Source organism: Scyliorhinus torazame, chromosome 9, assembly GCF_047496885.1.
Source record: "Scyliorhinus torazame isolate Kashiwa2021f chromosome 9, sScyTor2.1, whole genome shotgun sequence".
Taxonomy (NCBI): Eukaryota; Metazoa; Chordata; class Chondrichthyes; order Carcharhiniformes; family Scyliorhinidae; genus Scyliorhinus; species Scyliorhinus torazame.
Window position 1 is genome coordinate 202,567,494 of NC_092715.1, and position 14,114 is coordinate 202,581,607.

Genomic DNA, 14,114 nt, shown 5'->3' on the forward strand with positions numbered 1-14,114 from the left:
ATTAGGAAGTTAGAGGTCAGTAAAGAGGCAGCAACTAAAGCCAGGAAGGTACTAGATAATAAACTCATTGTGACTAAGGGGAAGAGTAGACAGGGAAAAAATGATAAACGCAAAGGGACAGGTGGTCTGAGGTGCATCTGTTTTAATGTGAAAAGTGTAGCAGGTAAGGCAGATGAACTTAGGGCTTGGATTAGTACCTGGGAATATGATGTTATTGGTATTACTGAGACTTGGTTGAGGGAAGGGTAAGATTGACAACTAAATATCCCAGCGTATAGATACTTCAGGAGGGATAGAGAGGGAGGTAAAAGGGGTGGAGGAGTTGCATTACTGGTTAGAGATGATATCACAGCTGTGATTAAGGAGGGCACTATGGAGGATTCGAGCACTGAGGCAATATGGGTAGAACTAAGAAATAGGAAGGGTGCAGTAACATTGTTGGGACTTTACTACAGGCCTCCCAAAAGCGAGCATGAAGTAGAGGTACAAATATGTAGACAGATTATAGAAATATGTAGGAGCAATAGGGTGGTCGTGATGGGAGATTTTAACTTCCCCAACATTGAATGGGACTCATGTAGTGTTATAGAACATAGAACAATACAGCGCAGTACAGGCCCTTCGGCCCACGATGTTGCACCGAAACAAAAGCCATCTAACCTACACTATACCATTATCATCCATATGTTTATCCAATAAACGTTTCAATGCCCTCATTGCTCAAATGCCTCAATGTTGGAGGCGTAGATGGAGCAGAATTTGTAAAGAGCATCCAGGAGAGTTTTTTAGAGCAGTATGGGAATAGTCCATTTCGGGAAGGGGCCATACTGGACCTGGTATTGGGGAATGATCCCAGCCAGGTGGTTGAAGTTTCAGTCGGTGATTACTTTGGGAATAGCGATCAGAATTCCGTAAGTTTTAGAATACTCATGGACAAAGATGAGAGTGGTCCTAAAGGAAGAGTGCTAAATTGGGGAAAGGCCAAGTATAACAAAATTCGGCAGGAGCTAGGGAATGTGGATTGGGAGCAGCTGTTTAAGGGTAAATCCACATTTGAGATGTGGGAGTCTTTTAAGAAAAGGTTGATTAGAGTGCAGGACAGACATGTCCCTGTGAAAATGAGGGATAGAAATGGCAAGATTAGGTAACCATGGATGACGGGTGGAATTGTGAGACTAGCTAAGATGAAAAAGGAAGCATACATAAGATCTAGGCGACTTAAAACTGATGAAGCTTTGGAGGAATATCGGGAAAGTAGGACAAATCTTAAACACGCAATAAAGAAGGCTAAAAGGTGTCATGAAATATCTTTGGCTAACAGGGTTAAGGAAAATCCCAAAGCCTTTTAGTCGTACAAAAGGAGCAAAAGGGTAACTAGAGAAAGGATTGGTCCACTCAAAGACAAAAGAGGGAATTTATGTGTGGAGTCAAGAGGAAATGGGTGAGATTCTTAATGAGTACTTTGCATCGGTATTCGCCAAGGAGAGGGACATGATGGATGTTGAGGTTAGGGATGGATGTTTAAATACTCTAGGTCAAGTCGGCATAAGGAAGGGGGAAGTTTTGGGTATTCTAAAAGGCATTAAGGTGGACAAGTCCCCAGGTCCGGATGGAATCTATCCCAGGTTACTGAGGGAAGCGAGGGACGAAATAGCTGGGGCCTTAACAGATATCTTTGCAGCATCCTTGAGCACGGGTGAGGTCCCGGACGACTGGAGAATTGCTAATGTTGTCCCTTTGTTTGAGAAGGGTGGCAGGGATAATCCAGGGAATTATAAACTTGTGATCTTGACATCAGTGGTTGGCAAACTGTTGGAGAAGATACTGAAGGATAGGATCTATTTCACATTTGGAAGAAAATAGACTTATCAGTGATAGGCAGCATGGTTTTGTGCAGGCAAGGTCATGTCTTACAAACCTAATAGAATTCTTTGAGGAAGTGACAAAGTTAATTGATGAGGGAAGGACTGTAGATGTCATATACATGGACTTCAGTAAGGCGTTTGATAAAGTTTCCTATGGCAGGTTGATGGAAAAAATGAAGTCGCATGGGGTTCAGGGTGTACTAGCTAGATGGATAAAGAACTGGCTGGGCAACAGGAGACAGAGTGTAGTGGTGGAAGGGAGTGTCTCAAAATGGAGAAAGGTGACTAGTGGTGTTCCACAGGGATCCGTGCTTGGACCACTGTTGTTTGTGATATACATAAATGATTTGGATGAAGGTATAGGTGGTCTGATTAGCAAGTTTGCAGATGATACTAAGATTGATGGAGTTGCAGATAGCGAGGGGGATTGTCAGAGAATACAGCAAAATATAGATAGATTGGAGAATTGGGCAGAGAAATGGCAGATGGAGTTCAATCCAGGCAGATTCGAGGTGATGCATTTTGGAAGATCCAATTCAACAGGGGACTATACGGTCAATGGAAGAGTCCTGGGGAAAATGAATGTACAGAGAGATCGGAGAGTTCAGGTCCATTGTACCCTGAAGGTGGAAACCCAGGTCGATAGAGTGGTCAAGAAGGCATACAGCATGCTTGCCTTCATTGGACGGGGTATTGAGTACAAGAGTCAACAGGTCATGTTACAGTGGTATAGGACTTTGGATAGGCCACATTTGGAATACTGCGTGCAGTTCTGGTCGCCACATTACCAGAAGGATGTGGATGCTTTAGAGAGGGTGCAGAGGAGGTTCACCAGGATGTTGCCTGGTATGGAGGGAACTAGCTATGAAGAAAGATTGAGTAGGTTAGGATTGTTTTTGTTGGAACGACGGAGGTTGATGGGGGACCTGATTGAAGTCTACAAAATTATGAGAGGTATGGACAGGGTGGATAGCAACAAGCTTTTTCCAAGAGTGGGAGTGTCAATTACAAGGGGTCACTATTTTAAGGTGAGAGGGGGAAAGGTTAAGGGAGATGTGTGTGGAAAGCTTTTTACGCAGAGGGTGGTGGGTGCCTGGAACGCTTTGCCAGTGGAGGTGGTAGAGGCGGGCACGATAGCATCATTTAAGGTGCATCTAGACAGATATATGAACGGGTGGGGAACAGAGGGAAGTAGATCCTTGGAAAATAGGCGACAGGTTTAGATAAAGGATCTGGATCAGCACAGGCTGGGAGGGCCGAAGGGCCTGTTCCTGGGCCGTAATTTTCTTTGTTCAGTCAATTCAATTCAGTCCACCTTATATTACGAAATGGCTGAAAGCACTATATGTAGCAAAGACTGTGGGCTATGAGAACATCCCGAATGCAGTTCCAAAGACTTGTGCACCAGAATAAGACATGCTCCTAGCCAAGCTGTTTCAGTACAGCTACAGTACTGGCATTTACTTTACAACGTGGAAAATTGCCCAGGTATATCCAATCCAGAAAAAGCAGGACAAATCCCATCCACTCAATTACTACCCCATCTGTCCCTTCTTGACCATCAGAAAAGTGATAGGAAGTGTTATTGACAGTGCTGTGAGTTTCAGGATTTTGACCAGAGACAGTGAAGGAATGTCGATATAGTTCCAAATCAGGTTGGTGTGTGACTTGGATGGGTACTTGCAGGTGGTGGTGTTCCTAGGTATCTGCTGCCCTAGGTGGTAGAGGTCACAGGTTTGGAAGGTGCTGTTGATGGAGCCTTGGTGAGTTGCTGAAATGTGTCGCGTAATTTGTATGCAGATTGTACATCAGTGATAGAGGGAGTGAATGTTTAAGGTGGTGGATGGGGTGTCTGTCATTGGGCTGCTTTGACTTGGTGGTGAATATTGTTAGAGCTGCACTCATCCAGACAAGTGTAAAATATTCCAGCCCATTCCTAGCTTGTGCCTGCATTTCCAGAGCCACAGTACTTATAAGGCTTTCAATAGGGCAGCACGGTAGCACAAGTGGATAGCACTGTGGCTTCACAGTGCCAGGATCCCAGGTTAGATTCCCCGCTGGGTCACTGTCTGTGCGAAGTCTGCACGTTCTCTCAGTGTCTGCGTGGGTTTCCTCCGGGTGCTCCGGTTCCTCCCACAGTCCAAAGACATGCAGGTTAGGTGGATTGCCCATGATAAAGTGCCCTTACTGACCAAAAGGTTAGGATGGGTTATTGGGTAATGGAGATAGGGCGGAAGTGATAGCTTAAGTGGGTCGGTGCATGCTCGATGGGCCGAATGGCCTCCTTCTGCACTGTATGTTCTAATACCATTCTCAACTCAGATACTGAAGCAGTCCATCCCTACCTGCAGCTAGACCTGGAAAGCATTCAGCTTGGGCTGACAAGTGACTAGTAGTATTTTTGCCACACTGTGACAAGCAATGACATCTCCAAGCAAGAATCTCCTACAACACTCAAGAAGCTTGATTGGCAGCCCATCTGCCACAATAAACATTTCCTCCCTCCACCACTAGCACACAGTGGCAGCAGTGTATGCCCTCTACAAGATCCACTGCAGGAACTCAAGAGCTTTCTTTGAAAGCAGCTTCAAAATGCAAATCTCTACCACCTGAAAAGACAAGGGCAGCAAACACATACCACCGCCTGAAAGTTCCTTTCCAAGTCACATATGATCCTGACTATGTTGCCCTGTCTCTTCACTGTCACTGGGTCAAAAACCTGGAACTTATTTCCTAACTGCACTGTTTTGTACCTCCAGCAGATAGACTGCTGCAGCTTAAGAAGGTGACTCACCAGCACCTTCGCAAGAACAATTAGTGACAGACAACAAATGCTGGTCTTGCCAACAATGCTCACATCCCAGAAATGTATTTTTAAATATGAAATGGTTCGAGGGTCGAGCGACTTCAGTTTTGTGGATAGATTGGCAAAGCTGGGGTTGCTCTCCTAAGAGACAAGCTGGTTGAGGGGAAATTTGATAGAGGTGGTCAGAATCATGAGGGGTCGAGACAGTCATTAGAGAGAAACTGTTCCCGTTGGTGGCAAGGTTGAGAATCAAAGGACACATTTAAAGTGATTGGCAAAGGAAGCAAATGTGACATAAGGAAAAACATTTTTACTCAGTGAGTGGTTATGCACTGCCTGAGTGTTTGGTGGGTGGAGACTTAATTGTAGTTTTCAAAAGGGAATTAGTGGAGCACTGGAAGAGAAAAATAGTTACAGGGGTATAGGGAAAGGGTGAGAGAGTAGGCAGCGAGCTACATGGTCAAATGGTCACATTCTGTGCTGTAACTATTCTGTGATTCTATAAAACCTAGACAGCCCCTTTCTGCTGGACTTTACATAGTCACATAAATTCATAAGCTCTCCTAGTATTCTATTCAGCAACAATGCCATAACCCTTCCACCATGGAGCATCATCCTCTCCCTGACAGCACACATAAAAACCACCAGAAAATGCACAGTTTAAACTAATTTTATAAATTGTATCTTTGTCCATCCTAGTGCTCCTAGGACCGGTTCTTTCCAGTCGTTGCAGCATAGAAGGTGGAATGCTGCTAAGGATAAATGCAAATGGCCTCCAGAGGCAGTCTCGAGCTGCTCTGGGCTTGGAGGATTCAGAGTCTACCATCTTGGCCTGGATTGTAGCAGGCTGAGTTGGCTGGCTAACAGGCAAAAATAAGTACATTGGCAGAGTGCCAATGGCGAGAGTAGGAATGCAGTCATGTTGAGAGTGGACAGCAGAGTAGTGTTCCATGAAACCACTGCCACTCTTCCAGGACAGCTCCTAAGAAATCCTTCTCCATTGGATTTCAAAGCTGCTTTGAACAGTGGTATTTAGAGCCACAAGCACAGCAGTTGGAGCTTCCACTGCTAGAAGCTGTTAGAACTGCAATGCAAGCGATGATACTGGCTATCAGATACTATGGCACGCTGGGGTCCACGGATGTGCTGAACCAGAGGTGACCACCTATTCCATTAATGGAAAAGATGGGCTGCAAGCTCTGTGCAATCCTTGTGCAAGATTGGTGCCGGACCCTATCATGTTCCTTGACATTGTACATAGGCTTTCTAGTGCACCAAGTATTTGGTTATGCACACCCACCAACCTTTTTCAAAGTTCCCATCTGACTCCTTTGCAGCAGAACTAGTGAGTCAGAAAGTTTTACAGCACAGAAAGAGGCCCTTTGTGACTGTGCCAGCCACAAACACCAATCTATTCTAATCATATTTTGCAGCACGTGGTCCATAGACTTGTATGCTATGGCATTTCAAGTGCTCATCTAAATGCTTCTTAGCATGTTGTGAAGGTCCTCACCTCTACCACCCTTTCAGGCAGTGAGTTCCAGATTTTCCTCAAATCCCCTCTAAACCTCCTTCCCATAAATCTATGCCCCCCTGGTTATTGACCCCTCTACGAAGATGAAAAGGTGTCTTCCTATCTACATCCCTCATAATTTTGTACACCTCAATCCCCAAGTCCCCTCCTAAGAAAAACAACCCTAGCCTAACCAGCCTCTCTTTATAGTGGAAATGCTCCAGCCCAGGCAGCATCCTCGTAAATCAGGCTGCCTATAGTATGGTAACCAGAACTGCACACAGTACCTTACCTGTGGCCTAACAAGTGTTTTATGCAGCTCCACCATAACCTCCCTGCTCTTATATTCTATGCCTTGGCTAATAAAGGCAGGTATACTGTATACCTTATCTACCAGTCCTGCTGCCTTCAGGGATCTTTGGACATTCTCCCCCGAATCTCACACTTTTCAGGGTTAAATTCCATTTGCCACTGTTCTGCCCACCTGACCAGCCCATCTATGTCATCATGTAATCTAAGGCTTTCCTCCTCGCTATTTGCTACACCACCATTTTTTGTGTCATCTGTGAACTTACTGATCATACCCCTATATTCACATCTAGATCATTAATGTATACTGCAAACAACAAGGGACCCAGCGCTAATCCCTGTGGTACACCACTGGACACAGGCTTCCAATCACAAAAACAACCTTTGACCATCTGCCGCCTGCCACTAAGCTAATTTTGGATCCAAATTGCCCTGGATTCCATGAGCCCTTACCTTCTTCATCAGTCTCCCATGAAGGAACTTGACAAAAGCCTGACTGAAGTCAACTGCACTACCCTAATCTACACATCTAGTCACCTCAAAAAATTCCCACCTTGCTCCAAATGCACTCACTCATTCTGGCTGTGTCTCACTCAGGCTGTGCTCGCTATCAAGTGCTCATGGGTGCTTCCAACAATCCCTTTCTTAAACAGAGCTGAGATGAATCACACACTCATTAAGCTTCAACAGTAATCAGTAATCAATACCTATTGAGTTCCTATTAAGGCTTTAGGTGATTGAGAGTTAACTGTCACACAATTGAGTCAGCTACCTTGATAACCTTTCAACTAATCTACTTAACTTTAAAAATCTTTTAAAAACTTACCAGTTCAAAGAACAATACAGCACAGGAACAGGCCCTTTGGCCCTCCAGGCCTGTACCAGTCATGATACCACCCTTGGCCAAACCCCTCAGCACTTCCTAGTGCCATATCCCTCTATACCCATCCTATCCAGGTATTTGACAAGATGCCTTTTGAACGCCGTCAATGTATCTGCTTCCACAATCTCCCCTGGCAGCACGTTCCAGGCACGCACCACCCTCTTGTAAAAAACCTGCCTCGAACATCTCGTCTAAACTTTGCCCCACTGACCTTAAACCTATGCCCCCTAGTGATTGACCCCTCCACCCTGGGAAAGAGTGCCTGCCCATCCACTCTGTCCATGCCTCTCACAATCTTGTAGGCCTCTATCAGGCTGCCCTTAATCTCCATTGTTTTATTGAAAACAGTCAATTCCCACCTTACTCCAAATTTCCAAATACACTCCCTCACTCTGGCTGTGTCTCGCTCAGGATGTGCTCTATCCCAACTGCTCTTGCTCGAATCTTACTAATCCTAGTGAGGAACCTCATCCTGTGACAGTAAGATTGAGTCAGAATTTTTCTTCATCTTCACAATTTAACTCAGCACCATTTTGTATTTATACATGTCCGTCGTTGGCCTGCTTCAATTTTTTTAAATTTCATTTACGGGATGGGGGTGTCGCTGATTAGGCCAGCATTTCTTGTCCAACCCTAGTTGCCTTCAGAAGGTGGTGGTGAGTTGCCTTCTTGAACCGCGTAGTCCCTGAAATGTAGGTACACCCACAGTGCTGTTAGGGAGGGAGTTCCATGATTTTGACCCAGTGATATATTTCCAAGTCAGGGTGGTGAATGACTTGGAGGGGAACCTCCAGGTGGTGGGGTTCCCAGGTATCTGTGCCTCTTGTCCTAGATGGTAGTGGTTGTGGGTTTGAAAGGTGCTGCCTAAGGAACCTTGGTGAATTCCAGCAGTGCATCTTGTAGATGGTACAGACGGCTGCCACTGTTCATTGATGGTGGAGGGATTGAATATTTGGGGAAGGAGGAGCAATCAAGTGGGCTGCTTTGTCCTGGATGATGTCGAGCTTCTTGAGTGTTGTTGGAGCTGCACTTATCCAGGCAAGTGGAGAGTATTTCATTGCAGTCCTGACTTATGCCTTGTAGACGGTGGAAAGGCTTTGGGGGGTTCAGGAGATGAGTTCCTCGCCGTAGGATTCCTGGCCTTTGACCTGGCCTGGTAGCCACAGTATCAATATGGCTAGTCCAGATCAGTTTCTGATCAATGTAATGCCCAGGATTCAGCGATGGTAATGCCATTGAATGTCAAGGGACGATTGTTAGATCCTCTCTTGCAGGAGATGGCATTGTCTGGCACTTGTGTGGCATGAATGTAATTTTCCAATTCTCAGCCCAAGCCTGGATATTGTCCAGGTCTTGCTGCATTTGTCATGGACTGCTTCAATATCTGAGGAGTCGCGAATGGTGCTGAACATTGTGCAGTTATCCGCAAACATCCCGACTTCTGACCTTATAATGGAAGGGAGGTCAGGGAGGTCATTGATGAAGCAGCTGAAGATGGTTGGGCCTAGGGCACCACCCTGAGGAACTCCTGCAGTGATGTCCTGGAGCTGAGATGGTTGACCTCCAACCACCACAACCATCTTCCTTTCTGCCAGGTATGGCCTCAACCAGCAGAGAGTTTTTTCCCATCGACTCCAGTTTAGCTAGGGCTCCTTGATGCCATATTCGGTCAAATGCTGCCTTGATGTCACCCTCACTTCACCTCTGGCATTAAGCTCTTTTGTCCATGTTTGAACCAAGGCAGTAATGAGATAAGGAGCTGAGTGACCCTGATGGAATCCAAACTGGGCGTCCTTGAGCAGGTTATTGCTGAGTAGGTGCCGGTCGATAACACTGTTGATGACTCCTTCCATCACTTTGCTGATGATGGAGAGTAGACTGATAGGGTGGTAATTGACTGGGTTGGATTTGTCCTGTTTCTTGTGTACAGGACACACATGGGCAATTTTTATCATTGCCAGGTAGATGCCAGTGTTGGAGCTGTACTGGAAGAGCTTGGCTAGGGGTGCAGCAAGTTTTGGAGCACAAGTCTTCAGTACTATTGCCGAATATTGTCAGGACCCGTAGCTTTTGCAGTATCCGGTGCCTTCAGCCTTTTCTTGATATCATGTGGAGTGAAGACTGACATCTGTGATGCTGGGAATCTCCGGAGGAGACCAAGGTGGATCATCCGCTCGGCACTGCTGGCTGAAGATTGTTGCAAATGCTACAGCCTTGTCTTTTGCACAGATGTGCTGGGATCCTCCATCATTGAGGATGGGGATGGCCTCCTTCTCCAGTGAGTTGTTTAATTGTCCATCACCATTCATGACTGGATGTGGCAGGATTGCAGAGCGTAGATCTGCTGCAATCCTCCAGAGAAGCCCGGTGCAGGCTGGAGGAGCAGCATCTCATCCTCCGGTTAGGTACATTACAGCCCTCACAATTCAACATTGCATTTGGCAACTTTAGATTTTGACCTTTCTCCTCCATCTTAAATACCACCCCTTCTTTTTTTAAATATTCATATATGTATTGTCTCAATGCAAAACTCCTCCTCCTCTCACACTGGGCCATCTCTCATTTGTTCTTAAATTCTTAACAGTGATACTTTTGTTACAGTTTCTTTTGCTCTAACATTTGCCCTCCTGTCAGTTCCGACAAAGAGTCCATGATTTAAAATGTTAACTCTGTTTCTCTCCTGATAGATGCTGGCAGACTTGCTAAATTTTTCCAGCTTCCTCTGTTCTTGTTCCAGATTCCAGCATCTGCAGTATTTTGTTTATTTGGGGAAATGAATATTAGGTTTGAATACTGATTGATAAAGCTTATTGTTAGTTGGATGATGGGTTGGAGTTGCTCAAGCAGTGGATGTGGTCGGTGATGCAGTTGGTAGGATCTGCCATTTGAAGGTGAATTCACTCACCCTGACAGCTCGTGCAAGATCATTGTTCTTCTTCCTGCACTGCATGTTCTTGGAGCAACACTCCTGGCATAACCCTCCCCTGCTACTTCTCACGCTGCATCCTGAACAGGGTCTGGCAGGCCTCCTGCAGATACAGGGCGTCTCTGCTTCTTTCCACTTCTTGGACCAAGACGTCCGGTGCATTGTCAGAAAACCTTGGTGCTCACTCTCTCGCTTGTTCAGCCATTGCACAAAAATGTCACAGTCCAGATGCTCTTTTGAAAATATTCTCACCATTTCTTGCAACCACAGAGTGCACCTCCCCTTTTAGAGATGCAGGCTGCCTTTAAGTAGTGTTAACCAATTGTGATAGCAAGCCCCTGCTAATGTGTGCCACCAAGGAACAGAGTGAATAGCGCTGGTTACACACAGCAATGATATAATACAGCAAGCAAAATCAGTTAATTTACTGACTCTAACAATGAACAGACGCGTGTGAATTTTATAATGCGGTTTACTCCAGGTTTTGTAGGTTAGCTCACTTAATGCGCTCCTCACCCCCACAAAAGTCCCAGGACCTCCAACATAGGCTCTCAGCAAACAAAATTATTTGTGGATTTGCTGTAATTACCCAAAATCTGAAATGGATGTGCACTGTCCTCCCTCCAGCCAATGGGATTCCCACTTGTGCAATTTCAAAGTACTAAAATAAAGGCCAAAGGGCTGACTATGAATTGAAGACGGATTATTATTGTACATGCTGGACCAATGATCACTCTGGCTCTTTGTCTTCACTGCACCTGAAGACGTCACATTTTCCTGACTCTTGCTGTGTGCAATCCCATTGGAGGTCAGACCCAATTTTAAAAGGTTTTAATGACAGGATGGGTTGACGTTGCCTTTTGTCTCTCCAAAGGTTTAGCTGTTGCACGGCGCTTGAAGCCATTTGGTGTAAAGAAATTTCTGTACACGGATTTTGAGCCAAAGCCGGAGATTGCTGCAGAGATACAGGCTGAATATGGTGAGGGAGCAGTGGCGCCAGGCTATCTGGCCCATTTATAACTGTGAAAGTGTTTGTGCATATATCAGTGATAATTTGTGAATCTATGCATCAGATTACAATGATCATGAAGCTGTCAGGTTGTTGCAAAAATCCAACTGATTTATTAATGTCCCCTTGGAAAGGAAATTGGCTGTCCTTACCAGATCCGGTCTAGCTGTGTGTCTAGTCCCACATCAATGTTCTCTGATGTGCTCCAGAGGTCACTCTGTTGTATAACAGAATTGTAACTCAGAAAGAATACCCACCACCACCTTGTCAAGAGCAACTAGTCATGCACAATATATAGTGGTCTAACCATAGATGAGCTTGTGCTGAGAAATCTGGTCCATATCTTGTCAGTCAGGCCCTATTAAGGACGGCTGCCTGTCCTGGAGAGCCCAAGTGAGCCTCCATGGCTCAAAGAGTGCCCAAATAGATGTGGCCCACCCCTCCCCATAGCCCGCTAGGTATCACTATGTGACCTCTTCATGCGGTGGAGGGACTCCCAACCACTGGTAAAATGCCAGGGGAGGCAGGAAGAGATCCTGAATTGGCCACTCAGATGGTCCAATTGATCTCGCCATCGCTGGCAGGATGGCATGGTGGCAGGAAGACACCAGGCTTGCAACCCTCTGCCTTTCCACAATTTCCAACCTTGCTCTAAATGTAAATCCTGTCAATTGAGTCTGTACCAAGTCCTTTGAAAAGAAATCCACTTCCCCGCTCTTTCCTGATAACCCAGCAATTGTTGTTAATCAAATATTCATCCAATTCCCCCTTGAAAACCACTATTGAACATATATTCACTACACAATCAAATTGGGGACGGTGTAAAAATGGAAAGTTCAGTTGCTTTTGGCCAATGCAAGTCCTGATGTTGACTCCTCCACTGCAGTGCCCCTGGATAAACTGGCAGAGCAATCGGACTTTGTGACAGTGCATTGTGCCTTGACTCCGGAGACAAACGGCTTGTGCAACAAAGATTTATTTTCAAAAATGAAAAAGACGGCAGTGTTTATCAACACGAGCAGGTAAGGCATGGACTCTGGTTTACTGAGGTGTTTTCAGATGGGGGTAGGCCTAGCGTATGGGGTAAAGGACTGACCTGAGAATTTACCTCCATGCACATTTAAAATAAAACTCCTGTATTTCTATGTGTTTACTTTAGTGTGTTACCAACTAGAAATGGCTATTCTATTCACTATGAACAGAGAGGTTCTCAAACAAGGTATTCTGTTCTCCATAGCTTGTCCTTCATTTATATTGACAAAATATAATAGTACTGAGGGCTGCTTGTCTCTATGCTAGATTGCTGTCACTTTGACAGGTCTACTTATGGATTACATTGTTCACAGTACTTCTCAGCACTTGGACCTTGCAGAAGAAGACAGTTTGAAAGAGGACGATAATCCTGAGGGTGCATAGGTATTTGGGGATTCAGGTACCGACGGAATGGACGGGGTCCATAAGTGGAACTTAACGAAGCTGGTGGAGGAGGCCAGGGAGGATCTTAGGAGGTGGGATACACTGCATTTAATGTTGGCGGGGAGGGTCCAAGTGGTGAAAATGAATATTCTGCAGAGGTTCTTGTTTATCTTTCAGGCTCTCCCAATCTTTATACCAAAGGCCTTTTTTCGGAAAATAGACACAATGGTCTCGGACTTTGTATGGGCGGGGAAGGTGCCGAGGGTGGGGAGGACCCTGCTACAGAGGCAGTAGGCGAGGTTGGCATTGCCGAACTTGCTTCATTATTATTGGGCGGCGAATGTGGACAAGGTGCGGTGGTGGTGGGAAGGAGAAGGGATAGAGTGGGTTAGGATGTAGGAGTAATCTTGTAAGGGGTCTGGTTTGAGGGCTATGGCAGCGTTGCCAATGGCTCAGAATACATATTCAGGGAGCCCAGTTGTGCAATCCACGGTGAAGATATGGAATCAGCTGAGGAGGCATTTTAGGATGGAAGGAATGTCGGTGCTAACACCGCTGTGCGAGAATCATGGGTTTGAGCCGGGGGGGATGGATATAGTGTATACAGGAGGTGGAGGAAAGTGGGGCTGGCCAAGGTGAGGGATTTGTATTTGGATGAAGGATTCACCAGTCTGGAGGAGCTAAGGGAGAGGGTAGAGCTGCCGAGGAGTAGTGAGTTCAGGTATCTACAGGTTAGGGACTTTGCACAAAAGGTCTGGAGGGGGTTCCCTAGGTTGCTGGGTTACACCCTGCTGGAGCGACTGCTGCTTCCGGATGTGGAAGGGGAGGGAAGAATTGGGGATATATACAAGCGGCTGGGGGAGAAGGGAGGTGAGAGGGTGGTAAAGATCAAGGAGAAATGGGAAGCGGAGATGGGAGGGGAGATTAATTGGGGAGTATGGATGAGGCACTGCGAAGGGTAAACGGGACCTCCTCTTGTGCAAGGATGAGCCTGATACAGTTTAAGGTGGTGCACAGGGTGCATATGACTCAGGCGAGAATGTGTGGGTTCTTTCAGGGGGTAGCAGATGAGTGTGAGAGGTGTGGGCGGGGGTCAGCGAAACACACGCACATGTTTTGGAGTTGCGAAAAATTGGGAAAATTCTGGGCGGGAGTGTTCGCGGTCTTAGCCAGGATAGTGGAGGAGGAGGTGGACCTGGACCCTTTGGTGGTGATTTTTGGGGTTTCAGAGAAGCCGGAGCTCATGGAGAGGAGGAAGTGCTGATGCCGTGGCCTTCGCCTCTCTGATTACACGACAGCGGAGTTTACTGGAATGGCGGTGGGCATCGAGGGTAGCGGCTTGGTTGGGTGACTTGTACAACTTCATGCGGTTAGAGAAGATAAAGTA

The 14,114-nt window shown here is 46.1% G+C and overlaps 1 protein-coding gene across 5 annotated transcripts in view; it reads left to right on the forward strand.

Moving 5' to 3' along the window:
- The window catches only part of LOC140429688 (glyoxylate reductase/hydroxypyruvate reductase-like), a 152,399-nt gene that overhangs the window by 123,093 nt on the left and 15,192 nt on the right, over positions 1–14,114 (forward strand). For 3 of the 5 annotated variants that reach the window (XM_072516991.1, XM_072516990.1, XM_072516992.1), the window contains 2 exons: positions 11,177–11,281; positions 12,198–12,333. In XM_072516991.1, coding sequence (XP_072373092.1) covers positions 11,177–11,281; positions 12,198–12,333 — 241 coding nt within the window. The remainder of the gene's footprint in view (positions 1–11,176; positions 11,282–12,197; positions 12,334–14,114) is intronic. The other 2 variants (XM_072516993.1, XM_072516994.1) reach the window with 1 other exon arrangement.